This window comes from Galleria mellonella, unplaced genomic scaffold, assembly GCF_026898425.1.
Source record: "Galleria mellonella isolate WM207_F2 unplaced genomic scaffold, CSIRO_AGI_GalMel_v1 utg99, whole genome shotgun sequence".
Classification (NCBI taxonomy): Eukaryota; Metazoa; Arthropoda; class Insecta; order Lepidoptera; family Pyralidae; genus Galleria; species Galleria mellonella.
In genome coordinates this window covers 1,774,385-1,795,334 of record NW_026442184.1, presented here as the reverse complement: position 1 = coordinate 1,795,334, position 20,950 = coordinate 1,774,385, and the positions used below count along the sequence as shown (strand labels likewise).

At 35.8% G+C, this 20,950-nt stretch overlaps 1 protein-coding gene across 4 annotated transcripts in view; it reads left to right on the top strand.

Moving 5' to 3' along the window:
- Positions 1–20,950, top strand: part of LOC113521479 (uncharacterized) — a 346,189-nt gene that overhangs the window by 271,743 nt on the left and 53,496 nt on the right. For all 4 annotated transcript variants that reach the window (XM_052902976.1, XM_052902975.1, XM_052902974.1 and 1 more), the window contains exon 8: positions 10,581–10,776. In XM_052902976.1, coding sequence (XP_052758936.1) covers positions 10,581–10,776 — 196 coding nt within the window. The remainder of the gene's footprint in view (positions 1–10,580; positions 10,777–20,950) is intronic.

Below are 20,950 nucleotides of genomic sequence, written 5' to 3'. Positions count from 1 at the left end.
GTTATTAATAATTACTAGTACCGCATCCATTTACCAGAAGGAGACTTTATACAAAAGTCGTTTGCTCGGGTACCTCTGTCCCATTCATGTTTCAATCGTAAAACAGTTGTATTTGCATGACCGTGTTTCGGTTTGAAGGGTGGGATATGGCGTGAATTTACAGTAGTGAGTACAGAGGAATAACACCTGAATCCTCGGGAATGGGTTGGGTATCATGGGCGAAACAGAATACTCTGTTATGTCCATGGTATTGCTTAAGTCTATAGGCGACGATTACCACTTTCCACCAGGTGAGTCGTCAGCTTGTTTGCCATTTTAAGTTATGTAAAAAAAATCGAGTATTCTGCCACTTTCCTATGGTTGACTGGGAGAGAATGCTTTTAGCATTAAATCCGCCATGTACCCATATATGTACTAATGAATAAATAAATGATACTTTATATACTGATTCAAGCAAGCAAAGCCGTGGGAAACAGCTAGTAAACAATATATCCTGCTTACGGCACTATAGTGCCAACATAAACGTAGGTTTATTTAACTTTTGCTTACTAATGTTATGTTCCTAAACACAGAAATGTGTTTGTTTGGTCCCCTATGCAAACAATTCCGTTATACAATGCCGCCACTAAATAATCCTTACGCACCATACACAATTGTATGGGGGCAATTGGTAATTGTTTAACAAAACAAAATAAATTACTAATTAATGTGTAAAGGCTTACAAGTGCATACATAATTTTCAAATTTAATAATTTTTTTATGCAACTTAGAATGCAAACAAGCTGACGGCCCACCTGATGAAAAGTGCTAACCGTCGCCTATAGACATGAGCAGTACCATGGACATAACAGAGTATACTGTTTCGCCCATGATACTCCCCATGCGTTGCCATTCCTGAGGACTCGGGTGTTATTCCTCTGTACCCAGTAAATTCACTGCCATATTCCACCCCTCAAACCGAAACACAGCCCTGCAAACACAACTGCTTCACGGTAGAAACACGAATGGAACAGAGGTGCTCAAGCAAACGACTTGTACAAAGTCTCCCTCTGGAAATCGTCTAGACTGAAAGTAATTCAATTTTCGTTAATTATATATGGTAACTTCTAAGTAGCTTATTGTTGTCATTTATAGTTAATTATTAAGTTATAACAACTGTATGCTTCCCTCAAAAATAAGAAATAAATAAATATATAATATTTATATTATTATATGTATTACATCTCCCATATTTAGAACTAACAAAATTTTTCATCGTGCCTCCCACCAAATTGTTTATAATTAATCCTCTCCATCCAAAGGTTGCCTGGAAGAGATCGCTCGTAGCGATAAGGTCGCCCATTGTTTTCTCATTGTGATCATTTCTTGTAATTGTTTGTATTTATAATAAGTTTACTATTGTAATCTTTTGGAGGAAACAATAATGAGTATCTATCTATCTATGTTATTAATCCTTACTAATATTATAAATGAGAAAGTGCATTTATTGGAGGGAAAGAGGTTGTTAGTAAAGGGTTCTAACAGCCTCACTGCTATCAATATACCCTATCAGGTCGACCTCCACGCGGTTCCCCTTGGAAACCATCGTGGTTTTTTTTAATGTATGAAAATTGAATGGTAACTCCGCCCGCGCTATCGGTATACACCGACGAGGCATGAGTGGAAGATGAAAGGTGAGAATAAATGCAGGTCAGTTGGCCCACCATGATGAATTCGACAAGAATAAACCATGATGGTTTCCAGGGGGAACCGCGTGGAGGTCGACCTGAGAGGGTATAATTGCTAGCAATTATATATATTCTTTATATATTCTTTATTGCACTTGTAAATTACAATGTTAATGCATTTATAAATATTGTGAGCAAGGGTGGACTTATCTCTGACAGAGATCTCTTCCAGTCAACCCAATGCAGTTAGAAAACATGTTGCTAGCGGGCAGCTGAAGTGCTACAACTATTAATATTTAGTATACATAAACAAATATACAGTTAAATAAAATATTAAGATACATAATAAAATATTACATAAATACATATACTATAAATAAATATAATATCTACTTACTTATACAGTGGATGTTAAAATAAATGAATATACTACCTAGAATAGAAATTTAGTTCAATGATTTCAAAGTTTGACAGTTCAATTATAAAAATAAATAAATTATGACTCAAAGGAAAGAAAATGTAACTTCAACCTTTTCTTGAAAGAGGTAATTGAAGGGCTCTCTTGTATGTGGGAAGGGAGTTTGTTCCATAATTGGGCAGCTCGATACGAGAAAGAGTTGCCCATAAAATGTGTTCTACACAAAGGTAGGTCGAGAATCCTGGACTGAACTTGACAGGAGCGTTTAGGACGGATTGGTGGTGGTAATAATTTAAATCGAGAGCGGAGGTACGAAGGAGAATTGGGGTTATTAAGTATGTTATAAAGGAAAGAAAGGATGTGCATATCACGTCGAAGTCGGATAGGAAGCCACTTTAACTGGTTGCGAAAGGCAGAAACGTGATCATATTTACGAAGACCAAAGATGAACCTAATGGCCAGATTTTGTAATCGTTCCAGCTTGTTTAGAAGCTCCTCAGTCACATCCAAAAAACAGACGTCGGCATAGTCAAGTATTGGGAGTAGTAGAGATTGTGCGAGCATGATTTTAGTATTTACTGGGAGAAAGTATTGAAGTCGCTTGAGAGAGTGAAATGTAAAGTGCATGCGTCTACTGAGCTCATTTATATGACATGTCCAAGATAGAGTGCCGTCCATTATGAGACCAAGGTTCTTAACCTTCTCGCTATATGCCACTGGAACTCCATCGTAGTAAAGTGGCGGTATCCCGGTCCAATTCAACCTGCATCGCATCCTGCTGCTGCCAATAATGATAGCTTGTGATTTAGCAGGATTTACGAGAAGACCAAATGTGTTAGCCCACGATTGTATTGCAGATAAATCCGTATTTAAGACAGCAATGGCATCAGACACTTCGGACAGTGCAAAGTGTCTGTAAAGTTGTAGATCATCCGCATACAGATGGTAGGGAGAATTAATGATCCGAGAAATATTGTTTATAAAAATTGAAAAGAGTAAAGGAGACAGCACGCCACCTTGAGGTACACCGGCAGTGAGTGGAGACCAATCCGATGAAGCATCATTGGCTCTGACACACTGCTGACGACCGAAAAGATAGGAAGAAAACCATTCAATAGCAGGAGAGGATACGTTTACTACATGGAGCATGGCAAGCAAAATGTCAAAATCTACTGAGTTAAAAGCGTTAGTAAAGTCAAGAAGAACAATAGCTGTGAGATTAGTGTCATCCATGGCACGCCGAATGTCCTCAGTAATATTAAGTAGTGCTCCAGTAGTGCTATGGGATGGACGGAAACCTGATTGGAAAGGGCATAACAGGTGATTGGCAGTGAGATACTGATGTAATTGATGATGAACTACTGATTCAAGGACCTTAGAGAGAATAGGGAGAATGGATATGGGACGGAATTGGGAGAAGCTGGTCGGATTCAGAGTTTTGGGAAGTGGAATAATAAAGGCCTTTTTCCACTGTGTCGGGAAAACATTGCATTTCAGTGAGTAGTTTATAATGTGTGTGATTACGGGCAATATCTCATCCAACACCGGCAGAATCATATCGAGGCTTAAGTTGTCACTGCCAATGGCTTTGGTAGATATGGAACAGATAATTTTTCTGACAGCATCTGTGGACACTATACGGAAAGTAAATTATACCCTCTCAGGACTATTAGACCTTATTACTAATAATTTCTTTCCCCCAGGCAAGTCAGTTAGCCCGTCGTGATGAATACGCCTGGAATTTAGCACAATAAATACCCACGAGAAAAGAAGCTATGCCGGGGACACAACCGGGGGGAGTGGATTGTTAGCAATAAAGTTTGACAGACCCATTGCTAGCAATATACCCTATTAGGTCGTTCCCCACGTGGTTCCCCTGGAAACCATCGTGAACAATTCTTGTTGAATTCGCTGGTGCCCCGCCGATGTATACCGAAAGCGCCGGTGGGGTTACCATTTCATTATAATCCATTAAAAAAAATCTATGCCGGGACCACACGGAAATATAGTACGTGTTTATCAAATTTCATAGTAATTGGTGAAGCTTTAAAGGCGTTAACAGGTAACAAACACAAATAAACACACTTTTTTTACCACTATAGTTAATTTTAGTTGAATTCATCATGATGTGGCCCATCTGAACTGCCCACTCCCAACTGACCTACATTCGTTCTCACCTATCATCTTCCACTGGTGCCCCGCCAATGTATACCGATAACGCGAGCGGGGTTATTATTCCATATTCACCCATAAAAAAACTGACCTGCATTTTCATTTTCACCTACCATCCCTCACTGGTGCCCCGTCAACGTACACCACTAGCGCAGGCAGGGTTACCATTTCATTTTCATCCATTAAAAAAAATCAAGTTCGTTGACGCTACCACGTCTATGAGAGAGAAAGAGATAGCGACATGCGCCATCTTGCCCTTTCTCACGTGAGCGCTGCAGCTGACAGAAACGATTTCATCAATAAATTCTTTTCCCGCTCGTCTAGGAGTCTGATGAGAAAACAGATGGGTTTGTTAAAAAGTCTCCTTACGCCAGCTGTAACAATTTTTCTATCACCTGGGTATAAGGGGCATTTATTACCCGTTTACAACAGTATAGTTTTTTGTGATAGGTACTTTACAAAGTTGAAAAACAGGAAAATCTTTGCCATAAATACATAATTGTTACAAAAGTTTGCATAGCTCTAGAGTTTTTATCGGTTTTTACCCTTTCTTGGGTTTCGCTTCCAAATAACGTCATCAATATCGGACGAATACTTTTAAAACGTTTACCGAAAGTAAATTTCACGATTCTTTTTTTTTATATAAGTTAGAACAGCTTATTTTATTTTTAATTTTACATTTTGTTACTAACTTACATAACATACCTTACATAACATAACATTACATAACATAACATAACATAACATAACATAACATAACATAACATAACATAACATAACATAACATAACATAACATAACATAACATAACATAACATAACATAACATAACATAACATAACATAACATAACATAACATAACATAACATAACATAACCTAACATAACATGACTACGTCGCCAACTGTAAAATAATATAATTGTTTCTATTCTATTAATATAATAAATAAGAAAGTTTACAAGTATGATTGTTTGTTTACTCTTTCACGCAAAAACTTCTGTACGGAATTCAATGAAATTTGATACACGGGTAGATTACATCCTAAGATACTTTACAAAGTAACTCATTCACGCGGGCAAAGCCACGGGATACAGCTAGTAGAATGTAATTTCGTGCTAATCGCATATTTATAACTAGCTCTTCTCCGCGGCTTTGCCCGCGCATTTCGATATATAAAATATCCCATATGTTAAATAATTTTACAATATTTCACTTTTATAACACTAGTAAGGTGTGATAATGTAAGTAAAGTTTCTTTTGGAGCAAAACTGCTTATAACGGAGCAAAATTTTATAAATAAATTATGACACGCGATACCGCATCCCGAGTTAATATTTTCTGTTTTCAATCCAGTGTCCGTGAAATGTTTTTGAAACATCTTGTCGTTTATAAGTATGTTTTTCTAATAAAAGTCGCTTTTATAAAAGAAACTATGATGTGCTAGCGATGCTGCATCGCAAGGGTAATTAGAATTTTCAAAAATAGCACACAGCTATGTTATATAATATATAATAGAAGAAATATGTATATGTATGTATGTTTATATATATTATTTATTTATTTATTCATTAGTACAAATATGTGTACATGGCGGACTTAATGCTAAATGCATTCTCTCCCAGTCAACCATAGGGAAGTGGCAGAATACTCGAATGCGGTACTACTAATTATTGATATACGTACATACTAAAATTACATATATAAACGAATAAATATATATGAATAACAAATATACTTACACATATATAACATATACTATATTATACACGAATTTGGGAATAATATAAAGCACTTACTGCTCGGATAAAAATAAAAAAGTGAGCGTTAACGTTTTTTTGAAAGACGGTTTAAACATTCAAATCTTTCCTCTGCACAACATTAAGTGCAAATAAATCGTTATTTTTTTATACAACGAGAGCAACAAACAAGCATACGGCCCGCCCGATGTACATAAACACTTGCAACTGCAACATCGACAAGAACGCACTGCCAACCCTTGTCACGTGAAGTGACGAGGGTCGACTACACAGTACCTGGTTAATAAAACCGAGTAAACTGTACGGGCCCACCGAACTGTGAATGTAATTCACCACTTGCCCAGTTTTATCGGGGAACTTCGTCTTCGAACAGCAATAAAACTAAAGTCGGGTGCTTTTATCGCCCGCGGGAACACGATGTTGCCCAAAAGATATCGACTACATTGTATACCGCCATTTTGAATAAATTAATGATTAAAAACTTTACTATACCCTTCAAAGAATGATACAGATTATAAATATGTACACAAACAAAATGTGTCGCCGTGTGGTCCCGGCATAGGATAGGCCACCCCTTCCTTTCCCGTGAGTATCGTAAAAGGCGGCTAAAGGAAGGCAAAGGATGGGCCGCGGCGTCCCTCTATTAAAGCATCTTTAATGCCTAAAAGTGGCAAACAAGTATACGGCCCATGGGATGGTAAACGGGATTACCGTAGCCAATGGACGCCTGTAACACTAGGGTTGCCACACGCGCGTTGCCAACCCTTAAGAAACCTCAATATGCCCTTTTTGAAAGACCACGCTGTAGTCTCTTAGAAAAGCCTCGGCAAGAAAATCGTTTCACTTACATCAGAAAAATGAGTACTAAACAATATCACCGACAGAAACTAGTATTTTCGACATAAAATATAATATTGAACTATAAAAAAAAAAGCATAAACTCGCTCGCCTTTCATGGCGTGTTTTCGCAGAAGTGTTGTTTATGTTTCCACGATAAACTTTCGAATTTATTACCATTGATATGAAATTTTAAAACACTCTTTAAGCACAATATATTTTTTCAAGCTTAATGCGTTTTATACTAAGGTATTATATTTATTATTATTAAGAGACTAGCTATTCTGTAAACATTATTTAGAATTGAATATCTAACTATGAACGTAGAACAATATTAAAAACATTCTATTTAATAATGGTGCTTACAATTTTGTAAATAGGTACTTACAATATTAAAAAAAAAATGGTTACTTTACATTTCCTATTATCTAGCAACACAGAGAAAGTAATTACTACGTTATTTAAGAGGCGGCACTGCACTTATATCGACGAAACTAATAAATGAATCTATGCAACCGTCTAGAAATATCAACTCAATCAATTATAGAATAATATCATTGCCGAAATATCATTATCTGTAGGTAACTTTTTATTTTATACTATAAAATTTACAGAAAATGTACCTAGTATGTATAAATGTAATAAAATATGTAATATATGCATAGATTCTCATATAAAAGTTCATCATGAAGGGAAAGGAGGACAACATCCTGCACTTTGTGGTACTCGTCTGACATACTTTCCTCTACTTGTTAATGTTACAAATATATAGGTTACACTATCACTTCTTTGTGTATTATTATTTATTATTTGAGCAATGTTTCCATGTTCTAAACTTATCATAATATAATTTAACTATAACTTGGTTACACAAAAAACAAATAAAAGGTAGTTATTTTGATGTAAAAACTACTACTAGTCTACTGAATTTATTTTGATGAAATCGATGGGATTAATCTCAAAGTATATCCTTACAAACCAAAAAAGAATCTAACTCTGTTTACAAATTACAAAGTTCTGAGGTAATAAAAAAAATACAACCGAAATGACAACCTCGTTTTTTGAAGTCGGATGAAAACAATCAAATAAACGTAATGAATGACGTTGACTAAAGCCTCAATTCATTTTATGTGTTAAAACAGTTAAGGTTCTTTTAAACGGATAGGGTACACAAATAAATTCGTTTAGTACAGTTGGCAACGCATACAGCTTCCCGATTGCTGCCCGTGTGCCAACTTCTGTTGGCAGATTCCAAATTCAAAATTGGTACCAAGTGATTACCTGGAAACGTAGTTTGTTACAGGCCTCCTCATCCTATCAGTTGAAGTCGTATACTAAAAGTTCAGGGGAATCTTGGCAGCGAATCGAAATCTGATTACCCTTCTCACATAAAAAAGTTGAGGCAAACAAAGTCGTTCAGAACTTTGTCTAGTTCCAATTTCGAACTTAATTAAATTGTTGAATCCCTTCGGAAAAGTTTTAAAGTTATTTTTGTTACAAAAAGATTTACACGTGATACCTATTTTTGGAATTCGTGAGAGTATGAGAGATATTAGGTTCACATGAAAAAAAAATAGAATAGAACATGGAATAGGCCACCCATTTTTCCCCTTGAGTGTCGTAAGAGTCAACTAAGGGAGAGTGGGGGGAAAGTGATTGTTAGTAATGGAGACTGAGAATCCTATTGCTAGCAATATACCCAACCAGGTCGACCTCCTCGCGGTTCTCCCTGGAAACCATCATGGTTAATTCCTGATGAATTCATCATGATGGGCTAACTGGCCTGTTTTCATTCTCATCTATCACCCTTCACCGGTGCTCTGCCAGCGTATCCCGTTAGCGAAGGGGGGTTACCATACCATATTCACCCATAAAAAAAAAACTAAGGGAGAGTGAGAGATGGGCAGCAGAGTTATTCTTAAAACACCTCTAAAAGCCTAACTGCGGTTGCCAACCCGCCTGCCAAACGTGACAACTACTGGCAAGACTCCCCTTGTAGGGAAAGCTTATGTTTAGCAGTCGATAGTTAACGGTTGAAATAATAATAATAATAATAAAATAATAACCAGTAACATGAACTTCCGCAACATAAGGGAGACTTTGTACAAAATTCGATTGCTTGGGTACCTCTGCCCCATTCGTGTTTCAACCGTGAAGCAGTTGTGTTTGCATGGCTGTGTTTCGGTTTGAAGGGTGGGATATGGCGTGAATTTACTGGGTACAGATGAATAACACCTGAGTCCTCAGGAATGGCAACGCATGGGGGGTATCGTGGGCGAAACAGTATACTCCGTTATATCCATGGTACTGCTCATGTCTATAGGCAACAGTTACCACTTTCCATCAGATGGGCTGTCAGCTTGTTTGCAAGTTGTATAAAAAAAATTACAATTAATTTACTAAAATATAAACATATTTTTAAATAAAACTAATTGTACCGTATACAATTTGAATGAATACATACGAGATTCGAATCTAGAACGTCATTTACCTACCTACAACTACGCCACCGCGGTATATCTATTAAAATATATATTTTGTCAACAATAAATATATTTTTATATGTCCTCCAACGATGCTATAACCAATACAAATAACGTAAATCCTGTTTATAACGTATCATTCTCAAACGGTTCACAAACACAGTTAAAAGGATCGCTACATTACCCACGACTGTGGCAGCACTGTCTAACTGCACGCAATAAAAAAGGATGGGCAGTAAATTACTGCTCGATACTGCAGACAGAGGTCGCCACATGAATATAAACTGGGTTTTGATGAAAATTAGCGGCCTTGTAATGGTGAACGCAGTCACAGCGCTGTGTAAGCAAACACTATTGTCGTCTCATCTCGTTGATCTGTAGAACTTTTGTTATTCACCACGATTTTCGACAAGTCTCCTTCTCTTTTGTTATTCACATGGTACAGTTTTTTCTTACTCTAAGAACCTTAATTTTTATTTTAATTTAAAACTTACAAAATTGTGTCAAGTTGTAGTTATTTGTCAATTTTAAATATAAATTAATAATTTTCTATTATTTTTATTTGATTATTTAATAATTAATGATTGAGTCTGCGAAAAAAAAAATTTTAAATTTAAAAAAATCAATTATTTTGATAAAAAAAATTAAACTTCTGAACCGATTTTAATAAAATTTCCATGGGATAGAAAAGAATTGTCCAAACCGGTTTGAACCCGGTTGAACTTACACGGGAATAGAAAAAGTGGCCCATTCTAAGCGAGGACCTCCTTCCCCTCATGGGGGAGGCCTATGTTCAGCAGTGGCCAATTAACGGCTGATATAATGATGATAAACACATAGGATTAGTATTTTTTGGGGGGAAAGGGATTGTTAGTAATGGGGTCAAGTAGCCCCATTACTAGCAATATACCCTGTCAGGTCGACCTTCACGTCATTCCCCCTGGAAACCATCGTGGCTAATTCTAGCTAAATTCGTCAGGATGGACTAACTGACCTGCTTTCATTCTCATCAGTCATCTATCACTGGTGCCCCGCCAGTGTATACCGATAGAACAAATGGGATTACCATACTATTATCACCGATTAAAAAAAAAAAAAAACAGGATTAGTAGTAGATGTTTAGTTAAATTTAGTTTAAGTATCAGCGTCAAAGTTGTTAAAGTGTGTAAATTTATAAGTTGATTTGGTAGCCTGTTCCAAAATAAAGTTTACTATCTACAAATTAATCTAGTTAAATTGTTGTTTCAGATCCATACATCGCGTCGAAGATACAGTGTAACGAGACGATACTGCTGTCTCACTCGCACCCGCACGCTATAGTCTCCAGCCCCGGCTTTCCCCGGCCTTACCCCGACGACGTAGACTGCGTGACAGAGCTGAGAGCACCGCCAGCTCACACCTTGCGGCTGCACTTTGAAGAGCTGTTGACTGAACACGAGGCACAGTGAGTACTTACGTTATTTTTTATTATAATATAAATATATCTACATATGTCTTGTAGCAAGCCGTATCAGTTTTTATTTTAATGGGTGATAATGGAATGGTAACCCCACAGGCGCTATCGGTATACACCGGCGTGGCACCAGTGAAGGATGATAGGTGAAGATGAAGCAGGTCAGCTAGTCCATCGTGACGAATCAACAAGAATTGTTCACGATGGTTTCCAGGGGGAACCACGTGGAGGTCAACCTAATAGGGCATATTGCTGGCAATGGGGCTATCAAACTCCATTGCCAACAATCCCTTTCCCCCCAGCTGTATCAGTTAGCCATTGGTTATTTGTGGTGGCCACACTAGAGAGTGTCACACTAGAGATCAAATGGAAATTCTCTCGTTTTATCTTTTATAATTTTAAAAAATAATTTAATATGTTCTTTAGAAAATCCTTATATTAATATCGAAGTAAATTTAATTGTTTGTAACTTCCTGATGCATTTACAACTGAACCAATAAATATATATATATATATATATATATATATATATATATATATATATATATATATATATATATATATATATATATATATATATATATATATATATATATATATATATATATCCCAATTATACAATTATACGGACGAAGTCGCCGGACCGGACGGTGTTCTCTACCAGTCAACCATTGTGCAAACAGAGAAATAAGTAGGCGGTGCATTATTGACTTGAAGGAATATAAAACGTAATACTTAATCATAAACATATAATTAGACTAATATAAACAAACACAAAATATATTAAATAAATAAATAAATATATACATACATAAAATAATACATAAATAAATTAATACATAAATATTACTAACTAACTAACAACTAACTGTATTAGAAGATAAAATGAAACAATCTATATAAATGCAATTAGTTGCACATGCAAATGGTAATACAGTTGCAGAATAACACTGTACCGAAATGTAGCAACAGTGTATTGTAATAAATTATTCATTAGTTTGCATGCAATGTGGTGATTCAAATGAAATATTGCGAGGAAGGGTTAAAGGTCAAGGGTTAAAGGTCGCATTTTTTCCGTCATCATTTTTTTTATACAACTTAGAATGGCAAACCAATTGACGGCCCGCCTGATGGAAAGTGGTAACCGTCGCCTATAGACATGAGCAGTACCGTGGACATAACAGAGTATACTGTTTCGCCCATGATACCTCCCATACGTTGCCATTCCTGAGGACTCAGGTGTTATTCCTCTGTACCCAGTAAATTCACTGTCATATCCCACCCTTCAAACATTCGTTATATTAATGAGATTTAGAAACTACCGACCTGTGCATCGACTCGAATTAACCCTAAAGTTTTGCCGCCCATTTACCAGCTTTGTGCAAAGCGCACTTTGAGAACTCATTGTTTACATTAAGCTATTGTGTTTGTCCTTCTAACTCACAAGTTGGTTTGTTAACAAACGTACTTAACTAACCGTTATCAGTGATCGCGACCGCGTGGAACTTAACTTAGTCGGTCTATGGTCGAATAAATTATATTCATTATTGATTGACTACTTAATTAATTAATTTATTTATTAAGTATAAATTGCTCACTTACAGTTTCTTAAATCGCCGCGTGGTCCCGGCATAGAATAGACCACCCCTTCCTTTCTCGTGGGTGTCGTAAGAGGCGACTAAGGGAGGGCAAGCGATGGTTAGCAGCGTCCCTCTTCAAATATCTCTAAAGCCTAACTGCGATTGCCAATCCGCCTGCTGAGCGGGGCAACTACTGACAATGGCCCCCTGGGGAGGCTTATGTTCAGCAGTGGACAGTTAAAAGCTGATATCATGATGATGATCCTTTTACCTCCCTAACCACTGCTCACCCTAATGTCCATCCAATGCATCGACGCATTATAACGTAGTACGTACTAATATACAGGCAATGCTATCATAAAAACAAGACAAGAAAAAGGTAAAATTATTGTGCGCATTTTGTAAATGTATGTGCATGTGATAGATCTAAAATTTGGAATTGGAGTTGTAAAATTGGCAGCAATTCACGTATGTCTTATTCTCTTATACAACTTAGAATGGCAAACAAGCTGACGGCCCACCTGATGGAAAGTGGTCACCGTCGCCTAAAGACATGAGCAGTACCATGGACATAACAGAGTATACTGTTTCGCCCATGATACTCCCTATGCGTTGCCATTCCTAAGGACTCAGGTGTTATTCCTCTGTACCCTGTAAATTCACGCCATATCCCATCCTTCAAACCGAAACACAGCCATGCAAACACAACCGCTTTACGGTTGAAACACGAATGAGACAGAGGTACCCAAGCAAACGACTTTTGTACAAAGTCTCCCTCTGGTCTTATGATATTTACTGCAATTCGCGGACCGTCAAAACTTTATTCGATTTAAATTAGATATTTTTATAGAACTTTCATAGTGCCTCCGATCAAATAGTTTATAATTATTCCTCTCCATCCAAAGGTTGCCTGGAAGAAATAGCTTTTAGCGATAAGGTCACTCATTGTTTTTTCATTGAAATTATTTCTTGTTTTTATCCATAAAAAAATTGTTTGTATCCATAAAAAGTTAACTATTGTAATCATTTGGAGGAAACAATAAAGATTATGTATTTGTTTCTTCTACCAATTCTTGTATAAAGTATTTCTGATAGTTTTATAATACTATATAAATGTTTAAAGCGTAATGACGTAAAAATTGTGCAAATTTGTAGTTAATATTTTTAAATTTTAAATTATATTCAGGCGCTGCACACTTAATTCTAACCAACTCCATTCATTTAAAATAAATTCTATCGCTACTACCGCCAAATCCGCTTCGAGCTTATATTCTGTAGGTGAATATTTTACCTGTCTATTTCACTTTAATATATATGTTTTTTTATGTTTTCTCTCTGTTACTATATGCATTTATATACCTTATAATCTAAGTTGTAACCCGACATCCCACTGCCAACATTTTAAAATTAATTTAAATGACAATCTTTCCGACACGTGCCGGATGTTGGCAACACTTTACGTGGCAACTATATATTACAAAACTTTGAAAATCAACTACGTTCAGAGTAAATCGTAAACAGTTCGCACTAAATAACTTTGCGGTTATAAAGTTAGTTCCAATCTCCCCTTCCACGACTCGTAACACCCCCCCCCCCCCTCCACCGATACCTTAATTTATGTGCTGCGCGTGTCTCGCAGCTAACAAAGCCTTGAAGGTAACATCTGCATAGCTATACACTTATTTATATTTACCCGAACTTATCCGATTATGGATACGACAAAATTATTTGGCGTCTGTCTATTGCAACTTCCAAATTATTTGCAATCATTAATCAAGGACAAAATCATCATCATGTTACCCTATTTCCTTTAGTCACAGCAGAATATCAGTGTTTTGCTCTTTTGAGGGCGAAGCAACAAACTGAGTTGTGACCATTTTCTATTGTTATGGCACACGCACAAAAGGAAAAATTGTATTCGGCTTTTATGTATTTTATTTTAATTATTTCTCTTATCTCGCTTTTTATGTATATCTGTGTCTGTTATAATTTATCTATGTGCTGTAAGTAATGCAAATAAATTATCTATCTATCTATCTGTCATCATATCAGCCATAATCTGTTCACTGCTGAACATAGGCTTCACCCATAGATTGCCATAACGATTCTGAGCCTGAGATACTGAGCTGCCTGCATCTACTGGCTCCCTGCAATGCATTTGAAGTCGTCACTCCATCTAATGGAGAGTTGTTCTACACTACATTTGCTCGTATAGAGTCGTCACTCAAGAGACTCTCTTCTCTATCGGTTATAGGCTCTTCGAGCTATGTGACCAGCCCAGTGCCACTTTAGCTTGCTTATCCTTTGAACTATGCCAGTCATTGCACTGTAAATATCGGGCAAACACAGTGTAATATATTTACTAGGGGGAATTACCAATAGGCCTAGAGGTCCTTTTGCTAACAATATACCTTATCAGGTCGACTTCCACGCGGTTCCCCCTGGAAACTATCTTGATTGTTTTTTATGAATTCATCACTGACCTGCTTTCATCCTCACCTATCATCCCTCGCTGGTGCCCTGCCAGTGTATACCGATAGCGCACGCGGGGTTACTATTCCATCATTACACATCAAAAAAAGTACACATTTTTGCCATCAATTACTTCTCGGTGTAGGTTAAACATGTCAATTGAAATTGCATTGCATTTATTTATACGCAGGTTTACAAATTGGCTCTGTGGTCCCGACATTGAATAGGGCACCCATTCCTTTCCCATGAATGTCGTAAGAGACGACTAAGGGAAGGCAAGAGATAGGTAGCAGCGTCCCTCTTAAAACATCTCTAAAGCCTAACTGCGGTTGCCAATCCGCCTGCTTGGCGGGGCAACTACTGACAATGGCCCCCTGAGGAGGCTTATGTTCAGCAGTGGACAGTTAAAGGCTGATATCATGATGATAACGTTTCACAAATCAAAAATCCTGATATATTTCAGTAATAAGTAAAAGATATAAAAAATTGTTAAATTGCTTATTTAATTCTTTTTTAATGAGCGAAAATGAAATAAATGTCTCGCCTGCGCTTTACCGGTGAGGGATGATAGGTAAGAGTGAAAGTAGGTCAGTCGGCTCATCGTGACAAATTCAACAATTATTAACCACGATGGTATCCAGGGGGGATCGTGTAGAGGTTGACCTAATATCATAATATACCCAATATCGCTAACTTAAATTATATGGATTGTCGCCATAGGAATGCTTCGAGAAAAAATGGATCAATTTTTCATGCAATTTTGCGTGATAAATAGTGATATAACTTCTATATATTTATTTTGTCTTATAAATTTGGCATCTTTTTTTGTATGTGTAAACACTAATTTTATTTATTAAATAATACGTCAAGATACATTGTATGCGTAAGTATATAAAACACTGATAAAAAAAAATTAGCTAATTTGACAGTTAGCTGACAATAAATTGCCTCGTTTTTGGGGCTCGATGCTCTATCTATATAGTCAAGATTGCTAACAATGTGGTTTTTAAACCCCATTACAAACAATCCCCTTCCCCCTTTCCCCCCCCCCCTCTCTTATCGCCGCTGAACCTAACTTGGTATATAGGGGTAGGACTATTAGTAATGAGGCCTAACAGCCTCATTTCTAACAATATACCCTATCAGGTCGACCTCCACGCGGTTCTCCTTGGAAACTATCGTGATTAATTTATCGTTGAATTCGTTATGATGGACTAACTGACCTGCTTTTTTATCCTCACCAATCATACTAGTGCATCGCCAGCGTATACCGTTAGCGCAGACGGGGTTACCGTTTCATTTTCACCCATAAAAAAAAAAGATTATACCGTTAAGTCGCTAATAGTTAACAACCAAACGACTCTTAGTAAAGATTACTAATATATTTGTTTATCAGTTATCATTGATTTATACGACTCTGCTTAGTTTAAAAACATTCAACGCTACATTTGAACAGAGACTACATACGCCACTACCACTAATGGACTCTTGCCACGAATAGGCGGAATTGGTTAGGAAATTTGGTAAACGGTTCCAACTTGGAACTTAATTGTCTACCATGTCTACCCATTAGTTAAAAAAAAGCCATAAAAATCGCACGTTTGACTTCGTTAAAGTATAACATCTCTTACACAAGAGTTTAGGGTGAACTCATTTGTCTGTCTCTCCCGTTAGACATCTACATGGCATTCAGCCAATACGGAATAACCTTATTCTTTCCAAATTACAAATGGCTTGTTGGTTTTTTTTTTTCTTTTTTAATGCACCTCGACGCTACAATATTGTTTTTCATTTGCATACTTTACAAAGTAGCCAGCGCTGTCGGTGGCGTCCCATCAGGTACGACTGTTAGTGGAATTGGCATATTACCAGAGGGAGACTTTGCACTAAAGTCGATTGCTTGGGTACCTCTGTCCCATTAGTGTTTCTACCGTGAAGCAGCTGTGTTTGCATGGCTGTGTGTGGCATGTCGGTTTGAAGGGTGGGATATGGCGTGAATTTACTGGGTACAGAGGAATAACACCTGAGACCTCAAAAATGGCAACGCATGGGAAGTATCATGGGCGAAACAGTATACTCTGTTATGTTGATGGTACTGCTCATGTCTATAGGCGACGGTTACCACTTTTCATCTGGTGGGCCGTCAGCTTGTTTGCCATTCTATGTTGCATAAAAAAAATATTATTAAAAATTAATAACTTTATTACAGACTTCCAAATGTAGTTCTCATTTTCGATCGACTCATGGAGAACGCTTCATGGAGAAGCGTTCTCCATGAGTCGATCACTCGTAATTACAGAAAAGACACAGTCCGACCAGGGTCTGGATATGATGACGTTAGGGCCTCCCTATTTCTTTTGCCAGCAGTGGGGTTAAAAAAAAAAAGATTTATTTATAAATTGCTCACTTATTTATTTTTTATATTTAATTATTTACTCATTATTGCAGCAGTTAAAGAATAATACAAAAATAAATATATTTTACGCTTATGGACTACTAACTGCTAAGTGCTTTATATTATTCCCAAATTCGTGTATAATATAGTATATATCATATATGTGTAAGTATATTTGTTATTCATATATATTTATTCGTTTATATATGTAATTTTAGTATGTATGTATATCAATAATTAGTAGTACCGCATTCAAGTATTCTGACACTTCCCTATGGTTGATTGGGAGAGAATGCTTTTAGCATTAAGTCCTCCATGTACACATACGAGTATTTGTACTAATGAATAAATAAATAATAAATAACTTACACTTACAGTTTCCAAAACGTGTAGCGAGTTATACATTTTACAAACTTGAAAATTTTAAACCACATTTAGGAAATCTGTCTAATTTGTTATAGCAGTTTTTAATAGGGGACACCTAGTTGTGGTCTATTGAATTTCCTATTTTTAATTTTGTTTTAATTAGCGGACCTAAATTTAATGAACAATATAATAGCATGATTAAACCCACAAAAACTTTAACGCATTGAAATCTAATTCCTCTGTGTTAGTACTTACTATATATTTACATATATAAGTGTTCTGCAAAATTGATACAAACATACTAGCACATGATGTATTAGGTAGATAATGGACGAAGTCTAACAATCTTGTAACAGCCCCGATTGAGACGGGAGACAACATTGCGGACGTATCGGATCGAATCCGGTGCCGGCTTGAGCAATAAATCAAAATCCAACTCCGCGGCTTTGTATTAATCCCTATCTGTGCTGTCGATATTATTTCTCCAACAAATGTATCAGTGCTGCCCATATTTTCTAGTGGAATTATGTATTTATATAGCGGAAATTTGTTGCGCTATCAGACGGACGGACAGACTGGAGTTAGTTCTTTATTTTAATCGACTTCAAAAAAGAAATTTTCAATTCGATTGTACTTCATTTTTATGTTTGTTACTTTATAACTCTGACAGTTCGAAAACCGATTTGGAAAAATCTTTTTTATATATTTGAAAGGAATTTAAATAGAATTTTTTTTTAATTTATATAAAAAATAAAAAACAAATTATTAAAACTAATTAATTTAATAGTACAATTTGTTTTTAAATCAAAATAAAGTTTTATCACAATTGAAATCGGTTTTTTTTGTAGGGTACAATCTTTGATTATTCATTTTTTATAGGAAAATAAATTAAATATATTAATTATTAATGTTACTGAGGAATTTTATGTTACACGATAAAGTCGTAAATTCAAATTCAATTTTACAAAAATACATTTTATTTCCCTTATATTCTTTCTTTATATACGAGTATATTATCCTTCATTTACAGAAGTTATTAGTTTTTTTTTATACCACTGACGGAGCACACAAGCATACAACCCGCCTGATAGTATGTTGTTACCATCACCTATGAACATCTGCAATGTCAAGGGCATTACACGTGCTTTGAGATCCTGATCAAACCCCTCACCTTTTTTACAAAGAACCCCATACTGTAACAGAAAAATAATTTTACTGATAGTAAATATTTTTTAAACAAAAGTTTGAATTATTCGTCAAATTTAATTACTATACAAAATTAAATAGACGATTTATGTATTTATTCGGAATACGTACATGAACATCCAAAGGACCACTCGTAAAGAATAAGAACCCAGAGCTGTGGGATTTTAAAAAGTTATTATGGGATATGGCGTGTATTTACTGCGGAGGAATAACATCTGAGTCCTCTGGAATGGCAACGCATGGGGGGTATCATGGGCGAAACAGTATACTCTGTTATGTCTATAGTACTGCTCATGTCTATAGGCGACGGTTACCACTTTCCATCAGGTGGGCCGTCAGCTCGTTTGCCATTCTAAGTTGTATAAAAAAAAAATTTAATCAAGATACTTTTAAAGTTGCCAGTGAACAATTACTGAATAAATTTACTACCATTATGGTAGTAAATTTATTAAATAATTTCATTGAAACAAAATGAGTTAATTTACATTAAACAGTCTTAAAATTATTAACATAGCCCGCGTAGTGTCGAGTCTAGCACCTGTTTCTTAAGCCTAAAACGATGTAGACATGCAAATAGGTGTTTGTGTTTTAAAATTATTGCGTAGTTATTTAGTACATTAGGTACCTACTTATTCGGCAATCTCCCTAACACAGTTGTCTTAATTTCGTTTACAAATACAAAAAGAAAAACAAATAACACGTTCTATTAACTAAACTATGTTTAGTCTCGGCAGTGTAAATCAACAAGCAATTCTCCAACATTCGCCGATAATTCTTTGTTAATCCTCGCTAAGTGGTGAAGGCCGTCGAAAACCTAAATTATTAGTTTCCTCTTATTAAATTAACGCTATTTAAACAATAAACAAATAGTAGTTCATCAAATAATGTTCTATTTTTGTATCTAGATAGATTTTTTTAATGCAATTTGGAATGTCAAAGAAACTTACAATTGATAGAAACTCTGAATAACATAGTTCGCTATTAGAGTACTTTTTAAATAACAAATTAAAAATTTATTTTAAAAAAATTGTTAAAAAGTTATTAAAAATTATTGAGTAACAATGGGAAAGGCAAAGGAATCAAGCCATACAGCCTAAAAATTTTATCAGAGGGAGATTTTGTACAAAAGTCGTTTGCTTGGATACCTCTGTCCTATTCGTGTTTCAACCGTAAACCAGTTGTGTTTGCATTGCTGTGTTTCGGCTTAAAGGGTGAATTATGACGTGAATTTACAGGATATAACACCTGAATCCTTAGGAATGGCAACGTATGGGGGGTATCATGGGCGAAACAGTATACTCTGTTATGTCCGTGGTACTGCTCATGTCTATAGGCGACGGCTACCACTTTCCATTAAGTGGGCCGTCAGTTTCTTTGGCATTCTAAATTGTATAAAAAAAAAATTATTCAGTTATTTTTTAAAATTGACAGATAATTGCGATGTTGCCTCACTTCGGTAACTTTTAGTATGAACGCTTTGAATTCACCTAAGGAATTTACGCGCCAAAACATTTTTTTTACTTTTTTCTTTTTTAGATAAAGATGCAAAGGGAGCACAGTCTTAGCATAAAATTGTTACATTTTTGACAACTATTTTATTGAGAAAGTAACCACAATATCTCTAAAACAGCAATAACATTTAAGCACTGGCCGTGTACTAGCTTTATGCGGTTACTGTAAGCAAGATACGGGTTTACGCACCACATAAACCTGGAAACGACTTCAATTATTTACATATTCACAAATTTACGACCGTACAATATAAATCTCGTAAATAATGAAATGGATTACAGTTATAGATGTTCACGTTACTGTTAATTTAAGTTTTTTTTTTTTTATTATTCCAATATCTCCGTTATATCTTTCGATCTATATAAAATTATCTATGTATCTAATATATATATATATATATATATATATATATATATATATATATATATATATATATATATATATATAAATTTTAAATATGTAGCTTATGTCTATTCAAAATAGTATGTGTATACCAAGTAATGGAGACTGAGAATCCCATTGCTAGCAATATACCCAACCAGGTCGACCTCCTCGCGGTTCTCCCTGGAAACTATCATGGTAAATTCCTGATGAATTCATCATGATGTGCTAACTGGCCTGTTTTCATTCTCAT